This window comes from Theropithecus gelada, chromosome 10 (assembly GCF_003255815.1).
Source record: "Theropithecus gelada isolate Dixy chromosome 10, Tgel_1.0, whole genome shotgun sequence".
Lineage (NCBI taxonomy): Eukaryota > Metazoa > Chordata > Mammalia > Primates > Cercopithecidae > Theropithecus > Theropithecus gelada.
Window position 1 is genome coordinate 33,292,760 of NC_037678.1, and position 27,982 is coordinate 33,320,741.

The 27,982-nt window shown below is 47.9% G+C and overlaps 2 protein-coding genes across 6 annotated transcripts in view; one reads left to right on the top strand and one right to left on the bottom strand.

Moving 5' to 3' along the window:
- Positions 1–27,982, top strand: part of PI4KA (phosphatidylinositol 4-kinase alpha) — a 143,241-nt gene that overhangs the window by 62,808 nt on the left and 52,451 nt on the right. For all 4 annotated transcript variants that reach the window (XR_003121442.1, XM_025398768.1, XM_025398770.1 and 1 more), the window contains 3 exons: positions 23,491–23,599; positions 24,271–24,407; positions 24,557–24,690. Coding sequence is in view for 3 of the 4 variants with exons in the window: in XM_025398768.1 (XP_025254553.1) it covers positions 23,491–23,599; positions 24,271–24,407; positions 24,557–24,690 (380 nt within the window). In the remaining variant the exon portion in view is untranslated. The remainder of the gene's footprint in view (positions 1–23,490; positions 23,600–24,270; positions 24,408–24,556; positions 24,691–27,982) is intronic.
- Positions 1,135–15,241, bottom strand: SERPIND1 (serpin family D member 1). 2 transcript variants are annotated; one of them, XM_025398807.1, is made up of 5 exons: positions 14,976–15,241; positions 8,988–9,892; positions 4,631–4,904; positions 2,689–2,833; positions 1,135–1,976 (listed from the first exon to the last, which is right to left on the bottom strand). In XM_025398807.1, the coding sequence occupies exons 2-5, from the start codon at positions 9,874–9,876 to the stop codon at positions 1,785–1,787; spliced, it is 1,500 nt and encodes a 499-aa protein (XP_025254592.1). In that variant the 5' UTR covers positions 9,877–9,892; positions 14,976–15,241; the 3' UTR covers positions 1,135–1,784. The 2 variants fall into 2 exon arrangements, with proteins under 2 accessions (XP_025254592.1, XP_025254591.1); XM_025398806.1 differs by lacking the exon at positions 14,976–15,241 and having other exon boundaries at positions 8,988–10,246.

Consider the following 27,982-nt stretch of genomic DNA (forward strand, 5'->3'; position numbering starts at 1 on the left):
TGGGACGGACATGGCAAAGGACTAAAAGAGTTTTTTGAGATCATTACTCTTAGAAATGAGAGGAGCCAAAAGGAAGCTGCAGCAAGATGAGAAATACAGGACAAGCACCAGAAAAGAAGAGTGGTGAAGCAGATTGGAGAATGAATTGAAGGAGTGGGCCATCCGCAGCATCAGGGCTCACCAGGAGACTGAGAGGATGGCTTGGGGCAATTCACCTAGCCCCTGCACTGTCAGCTTTCAGCAGAGTAAGGAGGCAGAGCCTGGTGTGGGAAGTCAGGAAGGGAGCAGGGGAAAACAGGGCTCCCCCTGCCTGGGTGTGGATTCAGGCCTCAGGCAGATGCCTTCCTTTCTGTGAGCTGAAATTGCTGCTTCTGCTGTGAAAAGGAGGGGTAACAGTGCCAGCCCCCTAGGGATTGAGGGTAAGGAGACTCTACGAGATAACCCACAGGCACGCCTACACAGGGCAGTGATGTTCTTCCATCCCTACTCCCTTTTGCGGCTCTTCTTACTGGTGTTGGTCTCATGGGATCAGAAGCCTGTAACAGGACTCCTTGTGTGGTCCCTGGAGTCCAGCCAACCTGCACTTGAACCCAGCCCCACTACTTCGGCATCTTGGACAAGTTTCAGAACTCTTCCAACCCTTGTCTTCCTCATCTGCCAGGCTGTGGGGGTTACTGTTAGACACCTGCACATGCAGCACCTGTGACCGTCAGTCGTCCCCTCACTGAAAGAGCACTGGCACTCTTGCATGCTGAGCAGCCTCTGTGGATTTCACTTGTCTTACCCAGGGATTGAAGAATCCAGAAACATATTCCTCAGGTGACACCTGGTCTGTCAAACCAGACCCACTGCAGGACCAGATGTGAGGGACGAAAGCTGCAGCAGCCTGGCAGAGACTGTGGGAGCCCTGGGGCTTGTGTGCCGCTTAGCACCCCGCAGTTCTGGGGTACCACACAGGCCTCCCCAGGACCCAGCACACACCTGTCCTGTCCTGTCCTGAGAACATGCCCTGCTGTGGCACATGGTGGTGCTCAAGTGACTTCCTGTCAGCTTTTATCATTCCTGAGGTTGTCCAGGAATTTGGATTTGGCTTTTGATATTTGAGCTTCAAAAAATAGAGAATTGTAACAGATGCACAGTAAATGTGGCTACATTTATTTATCTCTAGTATGGGAGACATGGCACACACTGTCCTCCAGGTCACAGGGAGGCAACAGCAGGAGGGACTGATGGCATTCAGCATGGATTTGAAAGGTCAGGCTTTGAGAAAATTAAGCCCTAACATTAGCCCAGGGCACCCCTCGTATGTCTTGAGGTGGCTTCTTCCCTGGACATCAAGAATGGTGCTAGTTGTATACCCTCCTTGGGAGAGGTAAGGAATTAGTCACACCACTTATTTCTGTGCTTGATGTTCAGATAAGGGGCTTGTTGGAGAAAGGCTTGAGTGACACAGCCAGGTGTGCAAGGATGGGGTCACTGGAGCAGGAGGTGCTTAGGACGCACTGCTCAGGTTTGCTGAAGAGGGGAGGTGAGACCCTCTAGGTAACAGCAGACACACCACAGTTACAGTGACTTCTGTGAGCTTATAGCATGGGCTATTGTGCAGAATTGATTCCAACAAGCCTCTCTTGTTGGTCGTTTCTAAGCTCCTCTCATATGGGCCTCGAATTCAGATTAGTAGCGTAAACTACAAAAGTGATGCCAGAACATCTCTGTTCTCATTGTTGGAATGGAAACAAAATGAGGGTGCCCCCAAGACACTTCAGACACCCAGACCTCCACTTCTAGGACCTGCTGGGGTTGGCCACTCTTCCCATGAAGAGCAGACAGCTGGTGCGGTGCTCATAGATGAGGAAAAGAAAGGGGCGATCGACAGTGAAGCGGACTTGGGTGGACAGCGGCATGAACCCCACTGTGGTCACAGCGGTGGCTTGGGTCCCTTCCTCGTTGACTGTGATCGTGCCTTGGTGCTTGAACTGTTTAGAAAGGAAAGTTATCAGATTCTAGAGATCAGCACACAGAGGGCTAGAGTGCCCAGCACAATCTCATATCATTCAGGGAAAGAATCCAAAGACAACATGTAAGGTGGAAATCACAGCTGGTCAGAGTCACCCTTGAAAATATCTGTCACCACCTGTCAAGGGCAGCCATTGCACTTAGAGGCCGGGTGGTGTAACTGTAGGGTCATGTTCCCTCTTGGCAGTGCCTGTGGTCTGAGGGTCATAGGGGCTGGTGCAGGACAGCCACCCCAGCTCCAGCTCCCCACACTGCTGCGCACTTCCCCAGGACAGGGAACTGGGTCTGCTGCACTGTTTGGACTGAGCGCCTGATTGGTTTAAGTATGTGTGTAGTGTGGTGTTTAATGGCTGTTTCATGATTTGGCTGGGGGTAGCTATTTTCCAGACCGGAGCACATGTCTTCCCTGTCTCTGGTGTCGGCAGGAGTGGGGCTCATCCCATGGCTGCTCTTGGGACCTCCCTGCCCACCAAGTGTCTGCCAGGTGCCGTGCTTTCCAGCTGGCATCCACGAAACCAGGCTTCTGTGTACCCCAGCCAGGCCGAAGAGCAGAATCAGCACCCCAAGCTGGGACATCAGATTGGGGAGTGGGTAGGAAGGGCAAGTGGAGGTGGAGCTGTGCTGAGGCAGACCCTGGGGACGGGGCAGGCGGTTGGACAAGGGAGTGGTTACCAGGTCGATGGCGATCCTTTGGTCTGAGATGCCTGCCATGTTGCCATTTTTGTCAAACAGCGTCGTGATCCCCATCGACTTCAGGGACTCCACTAGATTGTAGTTCTTCTCCAGCTTGAATTTCGGCAGAAGCACTTCTCGAGTTCTAGACAGAAAAGGAAAGGGGGGCCCAATTTTATTGAACCACAAGTTACAAAAGAATCATGATTTTCCCTTTAAAGGGCCACGGGTTACATTTATCACAGAATTGATATAGCACTTATTAAAATTTATATTCCGGGACTGTCAGTTGAGGATTTTAGGAAACGTATTCCATTGTAATTCCACTACTGAAAACTGAGACTTGTTTTCTGTTGCATGGTTATTTCCTTGAGACTGTGTGGTTTGTTTCCTATCTTCAAGGTTAGCAGCAGAACTTTTCCTGGTTTGTGGTTTAAAAAGGCATCTAAAATAATTCTCTGGTTTGGTTCCCCAATTTTAGGCATTTGGTTTTTTTGTTTGTTTGTTTGTTAATTAAGGAGTCGAATATCTGGTAGTGTACTTTTAAAAAGAACCTTTCCCGTGTATACTAGACAATGCTGAGCATTCTCAGTCTTTGCCTCAACTTACTCAGTCCCTAAGGGGGTTGATAGCACCAGTAGTGCCTGTGGAGTCAGTCTGGCACTTTGCAGGGGATAAAGAGATTTAAGCTGCAATCCCAGCTGGATGGGCAGGAAGGCTTGATCTTCTTCACTCTTGTACCTAGCTCATACCTGGCACCAAGTAGGATCTCAATTAAGTCAAATGAGGCCAGGCATGGCGGCTCATGCCTGTTAATCCCAGCACTTTGGAAGGCCAAGGCAGGAGGACTGCTTGAGGCCAGGAGTTCAAGACCAGCCTGGGCAACACAGCGAGACCTCATCTCTACAAAAAAAAAAAAAAAAATTAATTAGCTGGGCATGAAGGTGCACGCCTGTAGTCTTAACTATTTAACTATTCAGGAGGCTGAGGTGAGAGGATTACTTAAGTTCAGGTGGTTGAGGCTGCATGGGCCATGATGATGCCACTGTACTCTAGCCTGGGTGACAGAACAAGACCCTGTCTCAAAAAAAAAAAAAAAATGCAGTCCCTTTCTCAAGAGCTGCTGGGCTGCAGGGAGGAATGGAGGGAGGCAGCTACAGAAGGGACGTTGTTAAGGAAAAATTCATAGAGCATGATGACTGGCTGCCCAGGCAAATACCTTCCTCTAAGAGCCCACTTTTCTCAGTTTGGTTGCATATGTTTGTATTCTTGTCCTATAAGGAGGCTCAAACCAGAATCACTTCTTCATATGGCCCTAGCCAGTATCCAGTAAGACAGAAATAAGACCTCTCCATTCTTTCTGCCATGACCTCATAATAATCTCAATAAGTACTTAACGCCTGCAGTTTTAACTACAGAGCAATGAATAATAATAGAGGAAATCGTAAATGATGTATCCTCAGTACACTAAGAGGACCTTGGAATTTCCTGGGCAGGGAAGAGTTGAGCCACTCTTTTTTGAGTGCCTCCTAGGTTCCAAGTACTGGGAGGGGTGCTCAGCATTGCTGATTCTGTTATTTTCTCACAGCAACCCCGGGAAGTAATGGAATTATCCCCATTTTAGGAATGATGAAACTGGGACTCAAAGCCACAAAGCAAGTACATAGCAGAGCTGGGATTGTTTCCAAGCTGTCTCTAAGTCACCTGCCCCTAACTTCTGAAACTGGCCCCTGGAGGGCAGATATGTCCTTTATGAATGCTCTCTAATCATCTCTCATCTCAAGCAACAAATTGGAGCTGAATTAATAGAGTGGCCCTGCATGGAAATTCTTGGGTACTTGTACATAATTCTCCCTTTTTGAAAAAATGATCAATTTTCCAGTATTCCGAGATACCCCCAGCATCTGGGAGATCAAAAGAACAAACACACAGCATGAAGTACCTGTTTGTCATGCTTTTTTGCCATCTCTCCACCACCTGGGGTGTCAGTTGTGCTTCGAGGGTCTTCATCCCAGACAACTTGTGTGGGACCACAATTAGCATGCTGATGCCCCCCACGTATTCCAGCTGGAGGACGTCGCAGTCCAGCTCCTGGTCATTTGCTGCGAGGAAGTTTCCCTTGGTCTGCATCATGGAAACCTTGACCACCTCTCGCTCATTCAGCCGGAAGTTGTGGTTGTGTGTCATTTCCACTGGGAATTTATTCACCCAGGATCCTGTAAAGGCCACAGGAAGAGGCTGTTACGAGAAGATTCCTTTAGGGAAAATCGGCTCACCCTTGAGAGTGAATCTGATTCCCCAGGAGGCCTCGTTCAGATAGCCCGTAGAGCCAACCCCACAGGCTCTTGATTCCTGAGGTCTGGTTTGGGCTGAAATTTGCACTTCTAACAAGAGAAGTTAATAAGAGGTTACCTGGACTGAATGGTTTCTGGGTTATAATAGGTCTGATATGAACTAATTTTTTGACCACGGTAAGACTTCTAACTTGCTGCGCTTCCATTTCTTCATCTGTCAGATCTGTCAAATGAGTAACTCTGGGTTCTTGTCAGCTTTTATTATTATTGTTGTTGTTGTTGTTGTTATTTTGTTTTTGAGACCAGGTCTCACTGTGTCATGCAGGCTGGAGTGCAGTGATGCCGTCATAGCTCACTGCAGCCTCACACTCCTAGGCTCAAGGTATCCTCCCTCCCCAGTAGCTTGTACTACAAGCATGTGCCATGCCCGGCTATTTTTTCTTTCTGTCTTTTTTTTTTTTTTTTTGTAGATGGGGTCTTGCTATGTTACCTAGGCTGGTCTCAAACCCTTGGCATCAAGCAATCCTCCTGCTTCAGCCTCCCAAAGCACTGGGATTATAGGCGTGAGCCACCCTGCCAGCCTCAGCTCTGTCTTGATGGCCTTCATCCCTCACACTGTGATTCTGTAGTGACTAACAAGACATTGGGTGATGCCATGTGTTGCCCTTAGGATCACCACTGTAGATATGGGGACAGTGCTATGTATCCAGGTATAAGCCCATGTCTATTTTAGCTCTAAGATGTGAGTAACTAATAGTGATGGGTGACTAGTAGTTGAGAACTGGCCATGTGCCGGGCATTCTTCTCAGCACCTTTCTTGTATTATCTCATTTCTGCTCCTAGCGACATTCAAGTTGTGTGCTTTTTGTTATCCCCACTTTACATATGAGGAAACAGGCACAAAGAAGTGAAGTAACTTGTTCAAGGTTTCTAGCTGGTGGCTAGAGCAGCCAGGATGAGATGAGCAGGAGGTGTCTTGGAGGTTGAAGTACCAGACAGCTCCTGCCTGCCTGTGAGTGAAGCTCAATTCCCTTCTCCCTGAGTCTGCCTCACTCAGGGTTTCTCAACCTCAGCATTTTTGACGTTTGGGCCAGATAATAGTTGGTGGTGATGCAGGCTGCCCTGTGCATGGTATGGTGTTTAGCAACATCCCCAGCCTCCCCTTTCTAGATACCAGTAATGCTTACCCCAACCCCCCAGGTTGTGACAACCACAAGTGTCTTCAGACCTTGGGGACACAGTTGCCCTGTTGGGAATCACGGCCCTTTCCAGTTTGGATGGAGCTGTCCCACGTCTCCTGGGATTCTTTCCTTCTGACTTCCTCCTGAGAGCGTACCTCTGTTTATTGTGCTTTACAAAGTGATTACCACATTCAAAATTAGAATGAAATTAGTAATGGAGATGATTTCATATGAAATTAAGTGAAATTAAAATTACAGTTCTAGACACTCTTCCCCTTTGAGAAGCATCCTTGAATGATTGGGTAGTCCTAGCATTTGATCCCTTGTGATTCCCAGCATTGAGTGACTATTCTCATATGGTGGGGAAAGGAAGCAGAAGCGCTTGCATGTGTGTTTACACTGTGGTGTGACACGGGTTACTGTGTTTAGGAGATTGTCAACTGACCATGCCTGGTTATTTCTCCACCTCCATGCAGGCAGAGATGGTTCGCTGCTGTACTTCTCTGCCTGTCCCTGAACCCTCAGCCAGGGCTACTGAAGAGGCTCTTTGGTGTACTTGGGGGAGCCAACAGACCAGTAGGATGGAGGACTTTGATGCTACCAAAAAGGCTTCTGCCAGCTTGTTCTAAAGTCAGTCCTAAACATTGGTTATTTGCTAGTAGAAGTAAAATAAATGTCACTAACAATATCATATATGTTTATCATATTGTACTAGTGTTGTGATCTACAGTTTCATTCCCTCGAATTCACTGAGCTCTTGCCATGTGCCACTCTGTTGCATCATCGTCTCTTATGGTTCTTCCCTTGGCCCTGTCAGAGTAGGTGTTATCTCTCTGATAAAGATAAGGAAACTGAGTCATAGAGATGTTGAATGACTTGTCTGAGGTCACACAAACGAGAAGTGGTGAAACCAGGGCTTAGGCTCTTGTTTGCTCAATTCCAAAACTTATACTAATAACCAGTAATGAAAAGGATATGTGTGTTCATCGTATACATGTGGTCTCTGTGTGTGTGTCTGCCACAAGCCTGTTAAAACTCAGCCTTTGATTCCACCCACAGGAGGCCAGCATTGTGCCTTGCCTTGGGGCGGAAACCTGGGTGTTAGAGTGGCCCTGCTTGGTCTATCCAGCAGAATGCCTGCCTTGTAGAGCTGCAGGGACCTCAACCAAAGCACAGAGCAGGTGTGTTGACAGATCAGGAGGGGCTCTGGCCCCCTTTCCGTGAACAGAAGCCAGGAGCCGGGCGGGGTCTCCTTCCTTCGCCTGGGCTGCTATAAAACCATAGGGGCTAACTAGCAGAAAGCACTGGCCTCCAAGTCTTCAGGGACTGCCCTTTGCGGGTACCTGGTAGACTTTGGTGGCAAAGAGAGGTGATTGTGTGTCACCGCAATTAGTCCTGAAGCCAAACCATTCCTCGTGTCTCCCCTTCTGCACTCTCAGCTTAGAGAGTAAAGTAGAGGTTGCCTCTGGTCTGGTCCAGGTGAAGGTATTTGAAAAGAGAGGTTTGGATTTCAGAAATCCATGCTCATTTATTCCTAGGATTCCAGAGGTCCTATGGGTGTGGGGTGACCTCCTTAAAAAGTGCCCTTGTGAGGCCGGGCGCAGTGGCTCACACCTATAATCCCAGCGCTTTGGGAGGCCGTGGCAGGTGGATCACGAGGTCAGGAAATCGAGACCATGCTGGCTGACATGGTGAAACCCTGTCTCTACTAAAAATACAAAAATTAGCTGGGCGTGGTGGCGGAGGCCTGTAGTCCCAGCTACTCGGGAGGCTGAGGCAGGAGAAGGGCATGAACCCTGGAGGCCCCAGAGTTTGCAGTGAGCCGAGATCGCACCACTGCACTCCAGCCCATGCGACAGAGCGAGACTCCATCTCAAAAAAAAAAAAAAATGCCCTTGTGCTCAGCCCAGAACAGTTGCTGGGGAAATAGTAATTTATTTCTCCATCCCACCTGCCCAGTAGTTCAAACGTATCCTGAAAAGCACTTGTAGATGTCAATGTCAGCTGTTCAAGCTGAATAGTTCACAGGTGCATTTCTTTAGCCTTTTGTCTGTATTTCTGCTTATTGATGATTGGGAAAGGAAAAGAGAAAACTCAAATCTAGGCTGGCCATATGCTAAAACAGTTTTGGTATTATTTCTTCCAATTTAGCAGATTGCTAGTGATGGCCTACCTGGGTTCAGCTTTGGCTCTGCCCCTTAATAACTGGATGCCCTTGGATCATCGTTTTACTTCCCCCCCCCTTTTTTTTTTTTTTTTTGAGATGGAGTCTCTCTCTCTCTCGTCTAGGCAATGGCACAGTCCACAGTCTCGGCTCACTGCAATCTCTGCCTTCCAGGTTCAAGTGATTCTTCTGCGTCAGCCTCCCAAGTATCTGGGAATACAGGTACCCACCACCATGCCCGGGTAATTTTTGTATTTTTAGTGGAGATGGGGTTTCACCATGTTGGTCAGGCTGATCTCGAACTCCTGACCTCAAGTGATCTGCCCACCTTGGCCTCCCAAAGTGCTGGGATTACAGGCGTGAGCCACCGTGCCCGGCCCATCCTTTTACTTCATGCTTTGGTGGCTTCCTCCGTAAAATGGGGATGCTAATAACAGTGATGACCTCACAAGTCTCTGTTAAAGCACAGAGTTAGGGCTCAGTAAGTGTCAGATGCTACTGTCAACTTCAGCTCGGCCTTCCCTGTCCCTGTTCCAGAGTCAATCTTGTGTTTTGTTTTCCTGGATAAATTATAGCTACCGTATGTGGGCATTCAATCTACCCACATACAAAAAGAGTATGTTGTGGGTTTGCTCTGAGAACTGTAAAGGTGCTTCTTACCTTTGAAGTAGATGCAGTTGAGAATCATCATCTGGGTAGCAGGGTCTATATTCTCCAGAGCATCTTTTATGAGGCCCTTGGTGAGCTTCATGATGTGGTTGTTGGTTTTTGATATGAATGCAGGGTCTGAGAAGTCAGCTACCTGGGCCTCAGCAAAGTAATACTCTCTTACTTTAGTTTTGAAGTCAGGCAGGATTGGAAACTGCTTCTGGATATAAAGGTCATTGACTGACCGCAGTGTGTACCCAAAATTCCTCCTGAAGAGGCGATGAGTCAGCTTACGGAAGAGATTATGAATGGTCGTGATTTCATACTTGCTGCTGGCATTAACAAAGTCTTTAAAATGCAAAATCGAGTGCACTTGTTCATGGGTCTCTCCCTTCAGACCTAAGGAAATCATACCCATCGCAGTAGAAATGCCAACAGGTGCTATGAAGATGTTATCGAAAGTGTTGACCTGGTCTTTCAGCACTCGGTAGAGGTTGAAAGCGAACTTGGCATTGAGGATGTTAAGGCGCTGGATCCGGCTCTTGCCGTGAAAAAGCTGGGGGATGTTCCCAGCACTTGCATCAGAGTCTGTCGGGGAAACTGACAGACTGTCGATGATGTCGATGTAGTCGTCGTCTTCACTGAGTATCTTCTCCAGGTCCAGATAGTCATCGTCCTCCTCCCCCTCTGGAATCCAGTCGTTGGTGACGGTGTTTTCCTTGTGGAAGTCGACAGGGAGAAGAGGCATGCTCAGGTTTCTGTTATTTAACTGCTCCCACTGGGGATCTGCAGACTGAGCAGTTTCCCCTCCTTTCTCAAGCTGATCCAGCGGGCCTTTGCTGCCACCCCACACAGATGTTATGATGAGGAAAATGAGAAGTGGGTGGAACGAGTGTTTCATTTTGGCAGAGCTAAAGCTGGGAGGGAAAACAGAACACAGTGAAAGGCGGCCTGGCTGATCCACACGCCGCTGCAGCATCCACATGGCAGGTTCCCTGTGGCTTTGACCCAGGAGGAGGCCCTCACAGCGTTAGTTCTTAACTGTTTTAGGATCATGGACTTTTAAGAGAATCTGATGTAGATAAACAGACACCCAACCTTTGTTGTGGGACTCATAAACCTCATTGAAGGATCCATGGGCCCCTTGATGAAAATCCCTTATTTAAAGGTTTGCAAAACTAACCTAGAATCCTGGGAGTTCAGGCATCCCAGAGAGGAGTTTCTTTTTCTCCAGACACCTTGTCCACCACCTCCAGATAGTGTTTAGGTACCAGAGACAAAGTTCCCACCAGGGGCTCATGGACCAGTCAGGGGACAGATGGGACAGACGTGCAGTAAAGCAAAGACTCTGAAAATAATGCTGCCAGAGCACAAGGGGGATACGGAAAGGGGTGTGCTCTACCCTGTGTGGTAGGAGTGGAAGTGCCCAGAGAGTCAGGGAAACTTCACCAAGAGCTGGGTTTGAGTGGGCGCCCAGGGCTGGTGACTGGAGAGCACCCAGCAGGGATGTGCTTTAGAGGGACTCACCATGCCTGTGTGACTCACACTATTCCACCTTTACAGTGGAGATGCTGTTGAAAAATGTCCATGGGCCAGGCTTTCTGAAAACAGATACTCTAAAGATACTTGAAATTTGTGTAATCTTTGGGGTTGTTTAATATGTTGTGTTTTTTTGTTTTGTTGTATTTGGCTTTTTTTGTTGTTATTTTTTGAAATGGAGTCTCGCTCTGTCACCCAGGCTGGAGTGCAGTAGCATGATCTCAGCTTACTGCAACTTCGGCCTCCTGGACTCAAGCAATTCTCATGCCTCAGCCTCCTGAGTAGCTGGGACTACAGGGGCCCACCACCACGCATGGTTAATTTTTGTATTTTGTTTAGTAGAGTTTTGCCATGTTGACCAGGCTGGTCTCAAACTCCTGACCTCAGGTGATCCACCCACCTCAGCCTCCCAAAGTGCTGCGATTATAGGCATAAACCACCACACCTGACCTGGGGTTGTTTAATTTGCGTAAGATTTGGAGCTTGTCTAGTGCTGGGACCCCCTCAGGGTGTAGTGAGATGATATGGTGGCAGCCCCAGAGGTGATATCACTTGCTGCAGGTATACTTTTTTCTCCTTTGTATCTCTTAGACAATGGCTCCCACTGCTGTCAGGAGCAACTAAATCTTCTGTGTTCCTGCTTCTAACACAGGGTTAGAAACAAGAGATAAAGTCTGTGTGAGGGTGATGTCAGCAAGCTCTTACTCAAGACCTGAGGGGCACTGCTTTTATTTAAGTAAACAAGATAAGCTTTTAGCACAGAGGCATTATGGTAATCCTGCTCTCCTCCCTGACTGGTTCAGAGGAGGATCTGACTTGGCCTATCAAATCTGTTTTAGCTGCCAAATCGTTTGTCTTTCTCTTGCTTACTTCCTGGTTGTTAACTGCACTCTGGGTAGATGAGCTTTGATGCTTCCATATTTTGCCAGGACAGTGGCCATAGGTGTTTTATAATGCTGACTCAGACAGGTAATACATGGTCCCAACTTCTAATCACCCGAGAAAGAACTGCCAGCCAGGCGCTGTGGCTTACGCCTATAATCCCAACACTTTGGGAGGCCAAGGCAGGAAGATCACTTGAGCCCAGGAGCTCGAGACCAGCGTGAGCAATATAGCAAGACCTCGTCTCCATGAAAAATTAAATAATTAGGCCAGGCGCGGTGGCTCACGCCTGTAATCCCAGCACTTTGGGAGGCAGAGGCAGGCAGATCACCTGAGGGTCGGGAGTTCGAGACCAGCCTGGCCAACATGGATAAACCCTGTCTCTACTAAAAAATACAAAAACATTAGCCAGGCGTGGTGGCGCATGGCTGTCATCCCAGCTACTCAGGAGGCTGAGACAGGAGAACCGCTTGAACTTGGGAGGCAGAGGTTGCAGTGAGCCGAGATTGTACCATTGCACTCCAGCCTGGGCAAAAAGAGCGAAACTCCATCTCAAAAAAAAAGAAAAGAAAAGAAAAATTAAATAATTAGCCTGGTGTGATGGCACACGCCTGTGGTCCCATCTACTTCGGAGGCTGAGGTAGGAGGATCACTTGAGCCTGGGAGGTCAAGGCTGCATTGAACTATGATCATGCCACTGCACTCCAACCTGGGGGATAGAGTTGAGTCCTTATCTCAAAAAAACAAAACAAAACACTGCCTTTTGTTAAGCTTATTTTGTGTCTGTGACCATTTCCTATTAGGTAGGTATTTGAGGGCCAGAATATCTGCTGCCAGTTGAGGCCAGGTAAGAGTTACTGGCTGCTCTTGTTAAGCAAATATTTGAACTCATTAGGCCTGAAGATGGGGTAACTGTTTGGATACTCTGCTTGAAATGCTGTCAGTGTGGTTGATGTTGATAATGGCCTCTGTTGGATGCCTGACACGCTGTATAAGGCACTTTGTGTAACTCAGCTTCATCCTGCCAGCATTTTACATATCAGGAGACTGAGCCTTTCATCACTGTCTCGAATAAGTGGCAGTGGCTAGATTCGAACCAAGTTGGTTAAGCCTCTAGCCCACATCAAGCACTCTGCCTTGTTCACCCTGGAGTACCAGAATGCTTCCAGACTCCCTGGCCGTGCCGAGCAGCTTCCTATCTGTTTTCCCAGTGTCAGTCCCCTTCCTTGGGTCTTCCCTTTATAATACTGTTGAAATAGTAAACTCAAAGTTTGTTTTAGTCACAACTGAGAAAGACTTTTGAATTGCACATTTTGGAGCAGGAAAGTCACATTGTTTCTGACTGAAAATGCCTGTTGCCTTTTCCAGGTCCCCATCTCAGCACCTGCCTGAGGCTGCAGTGCCACTAGTTTACACACAGGAAAACAGTTTCTAGAAACGATTTCTTTTTATTTTGAGATGACGGGGTCTCAGTCACCCAGGCTGGGGCACAGTGGCACAATATTGGTTCACTGCAGCCTGTTCCTCTCAGATTCAGGAGACCCTCCCACCTCAGCCTTTCAGGTAGCTGGGACCACAGGTGTGTGGCACTATACCTAGTTAATTTTTTGTATTTTTGATAGAGATGGGGTTTTGCCATGTTGCCCAGACAGGTCTCAAACTCCTGAGCTCAGGCAATTTGCATGCCTCGGCCTCCCAAAGTGCTGGAATTACAGGCGTGAGTTACCATGCCTGGCCTCTAGAAATGATTTCTAATGTATGTAGCTGCAAATAGAACTAGGTCCAGTTTCTGAATGGAATCAGGCATCGGTATCAACAGCAACACACTTTTAAAAGTCAGGAACAAAGAAAGTAAGCAGCTGGGAGAAGGCTTCTTGCCCAGCTACACTTCAAGTGTCCTCCTCTTATCACTTCTTGGCCTTCTGGCTAAGATCAAGAAGAAGACCAGCCATAGGGGCTCACGCCTGTAATCTTAGCACCTTGGGAGGCCAAGTCAGGAGGATCGCTTGAGCCCAGCAGTTCAAGACCAGCTGGAGCAACATAGCAAGACCTCTTCTCTATTCTAAAAAAGAAAGCCAGAAGAAGAAGGAACAAAGGGGGAAAAAGTTTTTATCTCAGATAAAAATAAGGTTAAAGAAGAAAACAAAAAACTAACTTGAAGAAATAAACATATTCAGGAAAATGCATCTGAGGCCCGATAGAGTGGCAGAGTAAAGACATTCATGTTTTATCCCGGTATTCAGAAGTTACATTTGGAAACTTCTTATACCCTGTTCCCACATTGTCTGATGAAAAGCCAAAAATAGTTTTCATCATTCCCTTACCAGAGGAAGGAGAAAATATATCCGATATCTTTTATGGATTGAAATTAAAGATCTGGAGGTAAATATTCCTATTGTTTTGCTGTTTCGTATAACAAACATTGTAGAAGACGTTTAAAAACTGTCACTAGGTTGTGATTAAATCCAGATTACTATTTGAAGAGAAACAATGTATTTTAAAGATAAATCATTCAAAAGTTTGTTTTTCTTTTTTTTTTTTTCCTGGGAACTTCATATTGTACTTTCTTGCTAATTGCCAGAGCTGGGTTGGCCTTTTCAGTCACGGATCAGAGCGTAACACTCGATAAACCATCGTCCCTCCTGGCGTATGGTCTCTGGGCCCAAGAGAGCAGGCAGAATGGGAGAGAAGTAACTGCCTAAAGTTTGGAAAACTTTTTGTTTTGAAATAACTTCAAACTTTCAAAAAAGTTGAAAGAATAGTGTAGTAGAACAACTCCTGTATACCCTTACCCAGATTTAGCAGGTTTAAAATTTTGGAACCTTTGCCCTGTCATTGTGTGTGTGTGTGTGCGCGCGCGCTTGTGTGTGTACATGTGTGTACTCACATGCATGAACGTATGCATTTTTTCTTCTAGACCATTTGAGAGTAGGTCTCCTATATCTTGTTCCTCTAACCTTTTTTTTTTTTTGATGGAGTCTCACTCTGTCGTCCAGGCTGGAGTGCAGTGGCACGATCTCTGCTCACTGCAACCTCTGCCTCCTGGGTTCAAGCGATTCTCCTGCCTCAGCCTCCTGAGTAGCTGGGATTACAGGCACACACCACCATGCCCAGCTAATTTTTGTATTTTTAGTAGAGACTTGGCTTCACCAGGTTGGTCAGGCTGGTCTTGAACTCCTGACCTTGTGATCTGCCTGCCTCTGCCTCCCAAAGTGCTGGGGATTACAGGTGTGAGCCACTGCTCCCGGTCCCTCTAACCTTTAATACTAATACTTCAGGGAAAATACCTAAAAGCAAGGATATTCTCATACATAATCACAGGACAGTTACCCAATTTGATTAATAAAAGTACAATACTTTCATCTATTCCACAGTTCCTATTCTAATTTTGTCAACTCTCCCAACAATGCAACTGACACAATTTTATAACAGGCAGATTGAAAAATGAAACCATTTCCCACTTCTAAAACGTGTAGAAAGCTTCTGAATATTTAGTTTGCTAGAAAAATGAACCAGTTGCCTATCTTTGAATACCATAAATAATTTATGATCAGCAGAAATATTAGAAACCCAACTTACCTCTGTGCTTCTGAGAAGTGGCGCTTCAGAGATGAAAGCAGCCAAGGTCATCAGTGGGGTTTCGATGTGAACTTTGGTGCTGGGCTGTTGCTGCATATTTTCCAAAGTAAATATGTCCCAATCCAAACACCAGGCAACTAGCTTGGTCAGCACAAACCCCCTCAGCTGTGCCTTTGATAACTGCAGAGTGGCTTGCAGCTCCTCATCTCCAGTTCTTAGAGCTGAGATTTTGAGTATATGACGGTTACTGTGTTAGCATGCACTCAAAGCCTTGGTGCAGGAGCAGCCCTTCCTGAGGTCACCACATAAACAAGGGGCTCTTCTGGCCTTTGAGGACCAGGCTGCATTGAGGGTAGCTGAAAGTAGAGACCATGCGTCTGCCTCCAACTGTGTCTTCTCTTCTGGGATGATCACAGCATCTGTCCTCCACCTGCTCTCCAGGGTTGATGTGGCTGGCTCAGCTACTAGGCAGGTATCTCCATCCTTCCAAGAGCTTGTTCCTCAGTGAAAAGTGGAGGAGAGAGGACAAAATTAGTGGCTTACGGAATAAGGAGATCGTGGCATGGACCTTTCTCCAGTCAAGGGTTGCTGTGTTTGTTGCCAGTAGGTGCAGCCCAGTACTCCTGTCTGTTGTGGGACAGATAGGACTATTACTGAGTAGTGCTTCCCAAACTCAGGGCCACTTAGGCATTCGTGGGGATCTCTGAGGCTGTGATACATTTTGTGATTCTGTTTTTGGGTGTTTTTTTTTATTTTTTGAGACACTTTTGCACTGCTGCCCACGCCAGAGTACAGTGGTGCGATCTCAGCTCACTGCAACCTCTGTCTCCCAAGTTCAAACGATTCTCCTGCCTCAGCCTCCCAAGTAGCTGAGATTACAGGCATGCACCACCACAACCAGCTAATTTTTTGTATTTGTAGTAAAGACGGGGTTTCACCATGTTGGCCAGGCTGGTCTTGAACTTCTGGACTGAAGTGATCTGCCCGCCTCAGCCTCCCAAAGTGCTGGGATTACAGGCATGAGCCACCACGCCCGGCCCTATGTGTTTTTTGAGACAGGGTCTCACTCTGTCACCCAGGCCGGAGTATAGTGGCATGATCTTAGCTCACTGCAGCCTCAACCTCTGAGCTCAAGCAATCCTCCTCACCTCAGCCCCGCAAGTAGCTGGGAATACAGGTGCATACCACCATGTGTGGCTAACTTTTTGACTTTTTTGTAGAGGCAGGGTCTCACTATGTTGCCCGGGCTAGTCTTGAACTCTTGGGCTCAAGTGATCCTCCCGCCTCGGCCTTGCAAAGTGCTGGGATTACAGGCATGAGCCACTGTGCCCAGCCTTATGATAATTTGTTTTTTAATTTGTGTTTTAAATTTTATGATCTAAAAAGTTTTAAGAATATTCTGGATTGTCTGGAAGATCACAGAGACTACTCCTCGAGAGCATGTTTGGGAGTGTCGGCACCCAGAGTCTATCTGAAGGGAGAATATGACTCCTAGGAGAATCTGTGGGTGTGCAAGGGGCCCATGGGAGTGTCTGTGCATTGCTCTGTTTGAGAAATTCCAGAGTGTAAAGGTCCATTGTGTTTAGGACACAGACCAGTGGTTGTGTTTGAGTCTGGTTTTGCATTCTAGCTTTGGTCAGAGCTGTCTTCTCAGAGCCTTCATCTGTCACACGCAATACTGAGTCTTCAGCGTGGCACCATAGGCAGAGACTGCTGCCTGAGCCCACATGCCTCCTGGGGCCACCTCCCTCATTCTCTATCTTGTTCTCACACATGCCAAGCCTGGCTCCAGCACAGCCCTGGCACTTGCTATTCTTTCTGCCAAGGGCATCTTCCCTGCAGACCAGCAGGTGGCCGCTGCTGTCACTGTTCGCTCTTGGTTTCACTGAGGCATCACCAGCCACCCTGGCTGAAATTGCCCCTTGGCCTCCAGCTCTCAGTGTTCTGCTCTCTGAAATGAGGGTGACAGTTACACCTACTGCACGAGGTTGTTGTGAAAATTGAATGAGATAGTGAATGTGTGGAAAGCACGTAGAGTGGTGTCTGGCATTCAGGAAATGTTAGTCGTCATCGTTTCGTGGTGTTACATATTTATTCACAGAAATGGTCTGGGAAGGGACACAGCATTCGTTTTCATGCTATGTACTTCTTTGACCTTTTTCTATGTGTATGTATTACTTTTGTTATTTTTAAAACCAGTACCGGCCAGGTGTGGCTCACACCTGTAATCCCAGCACTTTGAGAGGCTAAGGTGGGTGGATCACTTGAGGTAGGAGTTTAAGACCGGCCTGACCAACATGGTGAAACCCCGTCCCTACTAAAAATACAAAAATTAGCCGGATGTGGTGGCACACACCTGTAGTTCCAGCTACTCAGGAGGCTGAGGCAGGAGAATCGCTTGAACCTGAGAGGCGAAGGTTACAGTGAGCCAAGTTCGTGCCACTGCACTCCAGCCTGGGTGACAGAGTGAGACTCTATCTAAATAAATAAATAAAGCCAGTATGTTTCCTGCCTATCTAGATTTCTGATTATGTAACCCACTATTGAAAAAATTTGATTTCAATCCCTCTTGACATTGACATTTTTCAGTCATTTTCCCATTTAGTGGTAACAGCTTGTGTATGGCTTTAGCCCCCACTATAGAGTAGTACCTCCTGTCACACATACTCCATTGTTGTTTTGTAGTTTCAAGGCTTGTCTCATGGCTATTTTTTTCAACTTGAAAAATTTTTTTTTAGTTAGAAAAAAGTGGGGTCTCACTATGTTGGCCAAGTTGGTCTTGAACACCTGACCTCAAGCAGTCTTCCCACCTCGGCCTCCCAAACAGCTGGGAAGACAGGTGTGAACCACCTCATCCAGCCTTGTCCATCTTTTAACATGAAATTTTAAAAATATACAGAGGGGCCAGGCGCAGTGGCTCATGCCTGTCATCCCAGCACTTTGGGAGGCTGAGGCAGGAGGATCACTAAAGTTTGGAAAACTTTTTATTTTGAAATAACTTCAAACTTTCAAAAAAGTTGAAAAAAGAGTGCAGTAGAACAACTCCTATATACCCTTACCCAGATTTACCAGGTTTAAAATTTTGGAACCTTTGCCCTGTCGTGTGTGTGTGTGTGTGTGTGTGTGTGTGCGCGCACGCGCGCGTGTGTTTGTACACGTGACCAGCTTGGGCAATATAGCAAAACCCATCTCTCTCTCTTTTTTTTTTTTTGAGACAGAGTTTTTGCCCTGTTGCCCAGGCTGGAGTGCAGTGGCTCAATCTCAGCTTGCTGCAACCTCTGCCTCCTGGGTTCAAGTGATTCTCCTGCCTCAGCCTCCCAAGTAGCTGGGATTACAGGCGCCTGCCACCATGCCTGGCTAATTTTTGTATTTTTAGTAGAGACAGGGTTTTACCATGTTGCCCAGGCTGGTCTTGAACTCCTGACCTCAGATGATCTGCCTGCCTTGGCCTCCCAAAGTGCTAGGATTACAGGCATGAGCCACTGCGCCCAGCTAGCAAAACCCATCTCAAAAAAAAAAAACAAAACATTAACTGGGCTATGATGCTACACACCTGTAGTCCCAACTGCTCAGGAGTCTGAGGCAGAAGGATCACTTGAGCATGTACAGTGAGCTATGATTGTATCCCTGTACTCCAGCCTGGTCGACAGAGTGAGACCCCGTCTCTAAAAAAATACATATACGTACACAGAGAAATCGGAATAATTGAATACTAAATATCCATACACCCACAGCCTAGGTAGAATAGTTAATATTTTGCCATGTCCACTTAACTCTATGTGTTGGGGGCTATTTTCCTGGAGTGTTTGAAGGTGAGAAGACATCACTCACTTCTGCCCTGGGCACTAGCACCAGTGTTTTTCTTCTATGGAAGGGTCTCTGCCCTGTGCTGTGCTACCTCACTCCTGGGAAGATCACAGGCCTCACATATATCACATGTCTAGTCCAACTCAGATTACTCCATGACTTCAAACTTGTATTTTATGGCTTTTTTATTTTTATCTGGTCAGGGTTTCATGCATTGCATTTGGCTGTTATATCTCTTTAGAATCCTTTATCTATTTCAGTCTTTCCACTTCTCCCCTGACCAACCTACCTACCTTCCTTCCTTCCTTCCTTCCTTCCTTCCTTTTCTTTCCTTCCTTCCTTCCTTCCTTCCTTCCTTCCTTCCTTCCTTCCTTCCTTCCTTCCTTCCTTCCTTCCTTTCTGTCTTTCTTTCTTTCTTTCTTTCTTTCTTTCGTCTTACAGAGTCTCACTCTGTCGCCCAGACTGCAGTGCAGTGGCGCTGTCTTGGCTCACTGCAACCTCAGCCTCCTGGTTTCAAGCTGTTCTCCTGCTGCAGCCTCCCGAGTACCTGGGACCACAGGCGCGTGCCACCACACCCAGCTAAATTTTTGTATTTTTAGTAGAGATGGATTTTACCATGTTAGCCAGGCTGATCTCAGTCTCCTGACCTCGTGATCTGCCTGTCTCAGCTTCCCAAAGTGCTGGGATTACAGGTGTGAGCCACCACGCCTGGCCTGACCTTGATACTCTTTAGGAGCGAGCAGGTCTCCTTTCTGGAGACTAGAGCAGTCTCAGCCAAGACAGTGGCCAGCAGGCCCGGAGAAGTCAGAGAGCAGGGAGAACCTACAGGGCCATTTTCAAGCCGGAGTCCTCAGGAGGGAGCCAAGAAGTTCACAGGGTCAGGAGTAGGATCCCAAATCAAAGATAGAGTCCACTTTCTCTTTTCTGTATCAAAACCACTTTGAGCTTCCCAGCCACGTGGAGCTGCTGTTCTCATTGAGAGGGAAGCATTCTAGAAGCTTGACCCTTTCCATAACCACCAAAGTCTAGTTCTCTTTAGAAGGTACCAGAACCTCTTAGCCACATAGGCCTTGAATTCTGCAGCCTGGAAACCCCTTCACATCTCCACCATCGCTTATCCAGGGAGGCTGATCACTTCAGAGCCAGTGAGTCCCACAGTTGCGTATTCTTACTCTCACCGTCCTTGGCTGCTAGCTGAACTGGAAGCCCTTTGTCAACTGTCCTTTTGTGGCCACATCGTGTGCGGCTCTAGATTTCCTGCCCTCTGTTGCGTCCGTCTACTGCTACCCTCCACACAGCCGTGGAGGAGCTGAGCTCCCCACCTCCTCAGCACCTATCCAGAGCCCACCCTGCACCCCCAGGTCTTGGCCCACTCTTCCCAAGGACACAGTGCCCTGGTGACTCTCAAGCAGAGGTGTGGAACCTTCTTCCATACAGGTTGCCAAGCCCTTGACCGGCACCTGCACCTTCCCTTTGATTGTAAAAGGAATAAGTTCATGAAAGAGCTCCGGGAAATAACAGACATTAAAGAAGAAGAGTGAAATCCCTAGCAACCCAGAAATAATCTTAATATGTGGCTACTTTTTCCCATCTTTGTTCTATGCATATATGTTTAGATTTTTTAAAATCTATATCATATTATTTATACATTTTGCTTTTTTTTCACTTGACATATTGTGATTTCTACATGTGTCACCAAATAGTCTTCGAAAATATGATTCTTGGCTGAGCACAGTGGCTCCTGCCTGTAATCCCAATGCTTGGGGAGGCCAATGCGGGAGGATCTCTTGAACCTAGGAGTTTAATACCAGCCTGGGCAACGTCGTGAGAGCCTTTCTCTACAAAAAAATGTAAAAAATCAGTAAAGTGTCTGTTTGCATGAAAAAAGAAATAATAATAATTAAGCCGTTGGCCGGGCGCGGTGGCTCAAGCCTGTAATTCCAGCACTTTGGGAGGCCGAGACGGGCGGATCACGAGGTCGGGAGATCGAGACCATCCTGGCTAACACGGTGAAACCCCGTCTCCACTAAAAAAATACAAAAAACTAGCCGGGCGAGGTGGCGGGCGCCTGTAGTCCCAGCTACTCAGGAGGCTGAGGCAGGAGAATGGCATGAACCCGGGAGGCGGAGCTTGCAGTGAGCTGAGATCCGGCCACTGCACTCCAGCCTGGGCGACAGAGCGAGACTCCGTCTCAAAAAAAAAAAAAAAAAAAAAAAATAATTAAGCCGGGCATTGGCCGCTACCCCATCTGGGAATTGAGTAAGTAGCACCTCTACCTGGCTGCTGCACTGTCTGGGAAGTGAGGAGCACCTTTGCCCAGCTGCTGTGCAACCCTCCAAGTGTGAATTGGCAGCCTTGTGTGTGATCTTTCTCCCCTCCCCAAGTTTGCATTTTCAACATTAAAGTTTACTTTTAAATTAAAAGTTTAGAATTGGAAAAATAATAATAATAATAATAATTAGGCCGGGCGCGGTGGCTCACACCTGTAATCCCAGGACTTCAGGAGGTCGAGGTGGGCAGATCACTTGAGGTCAGGAGTTTGAGACCAGCCTGGCCAACATGGTGAAACCCTGTCTCTACTAAAAATACAAAAATTAGCTGAGCATAGTGGTGCACACCCATAGTCCCAGCTACTCGGGAGGCTGAGGCAGGAGAATTGCTTTAACCTGGGAGGCAAAGGTGGCAGTGAGCCAAGATTGTGCCTCAGCACTGCAGCCTGGGTGACAGAGCAAGACTCCATCTCAAAAAGTATAAATAAAATAATAATTAGTTGGACATGGTGGCGCACACCTGTCCTCCCTGCTACTGGGAAGGCTGAGGTGGGAGGATCACTTGAGCCTGGGAGATCGAGGTCAATGCTGCAGTGATTGTGATTGTGCCACTGCACTCCAGCCTGGGTAACAGAGTGAGACCCTGTCTCAAAAATAATTAATTATACTTTTTTTTTCCTGAGATGGAGTCTCGCTCTGTCGCCCAGGCTGGAGTGCAGTGGCGCCATCTTGGCTCACTGCAAACTCCACCTCCCGGGTTCACGCCATTCTCCTGCCTCAGCCTCTGGGTAGCTGGGACTATAGGCACCCGCCACCACGCCTGGCTAATTTTTTTGTATTTTTGTAGTAGAGACGAGGTTTCACCATGTTAGCCAGGATGGTCTCAATCTCCTGACTTCATGATCCGCCCACTTCAGCCTCCCAAAGTGCTGGGATTACAGGCATGAGCCACCGCGCCTGGCCAATTTATTATACTGTTAATATACTGTTACTTATTTAAATGCCCCTTTCAGGTGGACATTTAGTGTGTTTCTATTTATTTTGCTGTTACAACATTTTTGTTCCTAAATCAGCTTTTTAAAATTTTTTGGATAGATTTCTCAGGGATGGGATGTTGGGTGAAATATGTGTGGCGATATTGAGAATTTCTGATGCATATTACCGAATTGTTTTCAAAGCAGTGTTGTGACAGTTTACAGTCCTGCCTGCTGTGTTTGATGTGTCATAGCCCATCCCATTGTGCCCTCCTTGCCTCAAGAGATGATGTCTTCATCTCTCCCACCTCTCTGTCCCTGGCTCAGTGCCTGACCCATACTGGGTGCTTATAAGTGTTTGGGGGTAGCAAAGCCCCCGCTTACCACAGACTCAGCATCACTGATGGGAGCTCAGCGTCCACTGGGGGGTCTGTAAGGATCAGCCCGTCCAGCTGGGCATCATGCACAAGTTAAACCTTTTGGTGTTTTTGAGACGGAGTTTCGCCCTTGTTGCCCAGGCTGGAGTGCAATGGCACGATCTCGGCTCACTGCAACCTCTGCCTCCTGGGTTCAAGCAATTCTCCTGCCTCAGCCTCCCGAGTAGCTGGGATTACAGGTGCCTGCCACCACGCCCAGCTAATTTTTTGTATTTTTAGTAGAGATGGGGTTTCACCATGTTGGCCAGGCTGGTCTTGAACTCCTGACCTCAGGTCATCTGCCCACCTCAGCCTCCCAAAGTGCTGGGATTGCAGGCGTGAGCCACCACGCCTGGCCAAGTTTAACCATTTATACTACTGATGAGTCTCTCCCTGCTTCCCACCAGCATCTGGAGCAGAAACAGGGACAACAGCCCCTCACCTGCACCTGAGCAACTCTGCTTTACCTGTTACACACATGGGGATTCTGCCCGAGATTACTGTTTGGAAAATTTGTGCTGCCTGGCCCATGAGAGTTCTTGTGCTCTCCTCCCTGCCTCCCCAGCAGCATCCCTTCCTCCCAGCTCTGGCTCGCATCCGTTGTTTGCCTTTCCTATGCATTTGTTGCCCTCCACAGTGCCAGGCTTAGGACCTAATGCTCCTGTGACTGAACAGGCTGCCTTCTCTTCTCTCCTGGCTAAGCTTTCTTCGAATGTTAGCTCTGAGACCCATGACACCTTCTCTGGGAACTCCGCCCCACTGTAACTGTTGCTCACCTGCCTCCAAACTAGACAGGAAGTCCTTCAAGTGCAGGAACAGGGCTTTTTCCTCCCTGGCACAGCACCTGGTGCACACTAGGGACTCAGTACCTGAATGGATGGACAATGCTTATTGGCAAAATTATCACTGCTCAGTGTGCCTTTTCCTACCCAGTCTGAGTCTCTGAGAATGCTCTTGGAGAATGAATCTGTGGTAACTTTTACACCTACAGGGCTTAGGGTTTCCCGAGCAAATAACCTCCTTTCTCCCTCTCTTCTTGGCACATCAGCTCACCCGACGACTGCCGCCCATCAAAGAAGCTAAGCCTCGGTTACAGAAGCTCTTCCGGGACTTCTGGCTATATTCCGTTCTGATGGGATTCGCTGTGGAGGGCTCAGGTAGGGGGATGATCTCTCTCCCGGGGAAGATGGAGTGCAGAATGAAGATAAAGGTGAGGTCAGAGCCCATGTAATTATGAATATGAGCATGTTTAAATGAGTCCACATGCAGCTGCTTCTTCCTGCAAGTATTAGCAAGTGTTACTGTCCCCAGATGTAGTTTAGGGTGCTGAGAATGCCGCACACCTTAGGAAAAGTCCGTCCAAGTTAGGTAATAGACTCATTTGTGTGCCTAGTTTTTGGGATAATTGTCTCAAAGGACCCATGACTATAGAAATTGTCAGTCGGCCGGGCGCGGTGGCTCAAGCCTGTAATCCCAGCACTTTGGGAGGCCGAGACGGGCGGATCACGAGGTCAGGAGATCGAGACCATCCTGGTTAATACGGTGAAACCCCGTCTCTACTAAAAAGTACAAAAAAAAACTAGCCGGGCGAGGTGGCGGGGGCCTGTAGTCCCAGCTACTCGGGAGGCTGAGGCAGGAGAATGGCGTGAACCCGGGAGGCGGAGCTTGCAGTGAGCTGAGATCCGGCCACTGCACTCCAGCCTGGGCGACAGAGCGAGACTCCGTCTCAAAAAAAAAAAAAAAAAAAAAAAAAAGAAATTGTCAGTCGACGTCACTGCTGTGCTTTCTGACCAGGGTGATTTCCTCATTTGTGTTCACTTTATTGCAGGACTCTGGCCGGAAGAGTGGTATGAAGGGGTCTGTGAAATAGCCACCAAGTCCCCCCTGCTCACCTTTCCCAGCAAGGAGCCACTGCGGTCCGTCCTCCAGTATAACTCAGCCATGAAGAACGACACGGTCACCCCTGTAAGGATTCACATCTCACTTTTACCATGCTCTCTGGGCCAATTAGGGCAGATCCTTTCATTGCCATTATTAACACATGTTGCCAGCCACTGGGACCTGTTTGTCCTGGGAGGTGCCCCCTGAGCCCTTGGATGTTTCTCTCCCTCCAGGCTGAGCTGAGTGAGCTCCGCAGCACCATCATCAACCTGCTGGACCCCCCTCCCGAAGTGTCCGCACTCATCAACAAGCTGGACTTCGCCATGTCCACCTACCTCCTCTCTGTGTACCGGCTGGAGTACATGAGGTACACGTGCCTTCACCACCATGCACATCCACATTTGAGCAGGGTTTTCATTTTTGTGCCCTCGTAAGCGTGAGACTTTTTTCAACTCCTCCCAAGACATGCAAACTTTCTGAAAAACCAAGCAAAAACACCTTCTACTTTTCTCGTATGCCCCTCATTCATGACCACCAAGTACCACATCTGGTAACACCTCCCAGTATCTAAGCTCCGCCTTACCCCCTCTCTAATAGGAAACAGACTTCTGGGCAGTCGCAGTCAGTGTTGTGAACTCAGCCCACGGGCTGAGCGAGGCCCTTCTGAGGACCCAGCCTCACTGAGTGCGTGTCTAGGGCACTCACTGAGCTGCCCAGGACCACGGTTGAGTACAAACAGCAAATGCAACATGAGGTGGGGCCGGCTCCAAAACAATCCTGCATGTGGCCCGATGCTCAGGACACACCTGTGGCCACAGCAGTCCTAACAGCAGTAGTAACTCTTTGGAGCTACAGCTGTTACCATGTTGACCTCAGAAGTAAACGTGGATTGAGTGCCTGTGCTGTACCAGGTACTGTGCTGCATTACCCACGTTTACCACTCCCAACATGCCTGTGAGGTAGGCGGTGTTATACAGACCCACTGTGCTGAGGCCTCAGGTACCCTGGGATAGCAACTGAGTACATTGTCTACAAAATGATGATTCCTGTCATCAAGAAAAGGTCAAATTACACTCAGCTTAAGTCATGGGAGAGTGCAGATAAGTCGTAGAATAATTCCTTTCACAAATGATTTGAAAAAGAAAGTGTCCTAAAAGAAAGGCTATTTGGAAAACACTATTTTAGCCTTTCTTTGTTACCACCAACCCTCTGGTAAAATAGTCCTTGAAAGCTCAATACTTATAAAAGGAAGGCAGAGTGCTTTGGTTGCATCGGAATGCACCCCCACCCTCCTGCTCAGTCTCCTCCGCCCTGCCCTCAGCAGCCCAGGGCTCCACACAGAGCCAAATATGGAAACCCATTCTCCCCAAGTCCCACAGAGCCAAGGGAGTTTTGACTTTGTTCTTTTTTCATTATAAGTGTCTTTTATTTTGGCCGGACATGGTGGCTCACACCTGTAACCCCAGCACTTTGGGGAGGCCAAGGCGAGTGGATCACCTGAGGTCAGTTTCAAGATCAGCCTGGCCAACATGGTAAAACCCTGTCTCTACTAAAGATACAAAAATTAGCCAGACCTGGTGGCAAACGCCTGTAATCCCAGCCACTCACTTGCCTCACTTGCCTCAAGTGAGACAAGAGAATCACTTGAACCCGGGAGGCAGAGGTTGCAGTGAGCCAGGATCATGCCACTGCGCTCAAGCCTGGGCAACAGAGCGAAACTCCATCTCAAAAGAAAAAAGTGTCCTTTATTTTCAGTTATAAAAGTAATATAAGAACATTGCACATGCAGCCAGGCGCGGTGGCTCACGCCTGTAATCCCAGCACTTTGGGAGGCGGAGGCGGGTGGATCACAAGGTCAGGAGATCAAGACCATCCTGGCTAACACGGTGAAACCCCGTCTCTACTAAAAATACAAAAAATTAGCCAGACGTGGTGGCAGGTGCCTGTAATCCCAGCTACTCGGGAGGCTGAGGCACGAGAATGGCATGAACCCGGGAGGTGAGGTAGAGCTTACAGTGAGCCAAGATCGTACCACAGCCCTCCAGCCTGGGCGACAGACCGACTCCATCTCAAAAATAAAGAACATTACACAAAAATGGCTAAGTGCGGCCGGTCGCAGTGACTCACACCTGTAATCTCAGCACTTTGGGAGGCCGAGGCAGGCAGATCATGAGGTCAGGAGTTCGAGACCGGTCTGACCAACATGGTGAAACCCCGTCTCTACTAAAAATATAAAAATTAGCTGGGCGTGGTGGCACATGCCTGTAATCTCAGCTACTCAGGAGGCTGAAGCAGGAGAATTGCTTAACCCAGGAGGCAGAGGTTGCAGTGAGCTGAGATGGCGCCACTGCACTGCAACCTGGGCGACAGAGTGAGACTCTATCTCAAAAAAACAAATGGCTAGGCAGTGGCTCATGCCTATAATCCCAGCACTTTGGGAGGTGGGAGGATCACTTGAGCCTGGAAGTTTTGAACTTGTGCAACAGAGCAAGAACTTGTCTCTACCACCCCCCCCAAAAAAAAAAAAACAACCTAGCCAGTTGTGGTGGAACATGCCTGTAGTCCCAGCTACTTAGGAGGCTGAGGCAAGAGGGTTGCTTAAGCCTAGGATGTTGAGGCTGCAGTGAGCTATGATCAAACCACTGCACTCCGGCCTAGGCAAAAGACACTGTCTCAGAAAAACAGAACATTTATGCAAAATCTTGCAAAATAAGTAGAGAGAGAAAAAAACCACTGACCTCACCATCATCCCCTATAGCCTGTTAGTATAGCTGCTTGTAGTCTTTTTACTGAACAATATATTTTCAAAGAAAAAACAGCCAAAACAAAACAAGCCAGACCCAAACAGAGCAAAAACAATGGCTTTCATCCCAGCATGCATGGCTAGAACAGGTATCTCCAGACCCTCTCAACCTCATGTGGTTTGAAGGCAAAGCTACCTCTGCCTTTCCCACAAGTATGCCCCTGAGTAGTTTTCTCAGGTTCTCAGGACAGGCTCTTAACTGGCAGAGGAAGACTCTAAGAGGCAGCCCATAGCAGCTCCTGTGAGCCCACCTTCCACCTCGGGCTGCCTACCAGGCCCTTGAGGGCACTCTATTAGCATAGAGAGGCAACCTCAAAGCCTTTATTCAGGAACCTGGCCCAGGTTCCCAGCCACTGGGTATTGAGAGAACTTTAAAACCATGAAGTGGAGAATTTGGGAAATCAAATTAAAGGTGTGTGCACGTGCACACTCGAATGTGTGTGCTGAAAGCCACCTGGCCTGGCCTTCTGAGGCTTAACTCTTGACAGGCTGGCGCAGAGGCCAAAAGACGTGGCCTGCCAAGCCGCTGCTGCCTTAGTGGAGCCCCTGGAACTCTGAACAGCCCTTCACAGCACCCATGGGACAAGTGTATGCGCTTTTTCCTTTTTCTCCTTTTCCCCCTGAGGTTAAAGATATTTTTTACCATAAAAATGTACAGGGTGCATAAAACAAAAAAGAAAAGAGGAAACACTGGCATAGTACAGAAGATGCTAAAGATGAAAAAAGACAGATGTCACCTTTGTAGATGTGAATACCTCGTTTCTACTATCCTACTGTTAATGACCTCTTAATTTCCCTCTAGAAATTTTCTGTGCATAGGCAAGCATGCGTAGCCTACACATACACATGCACAGAC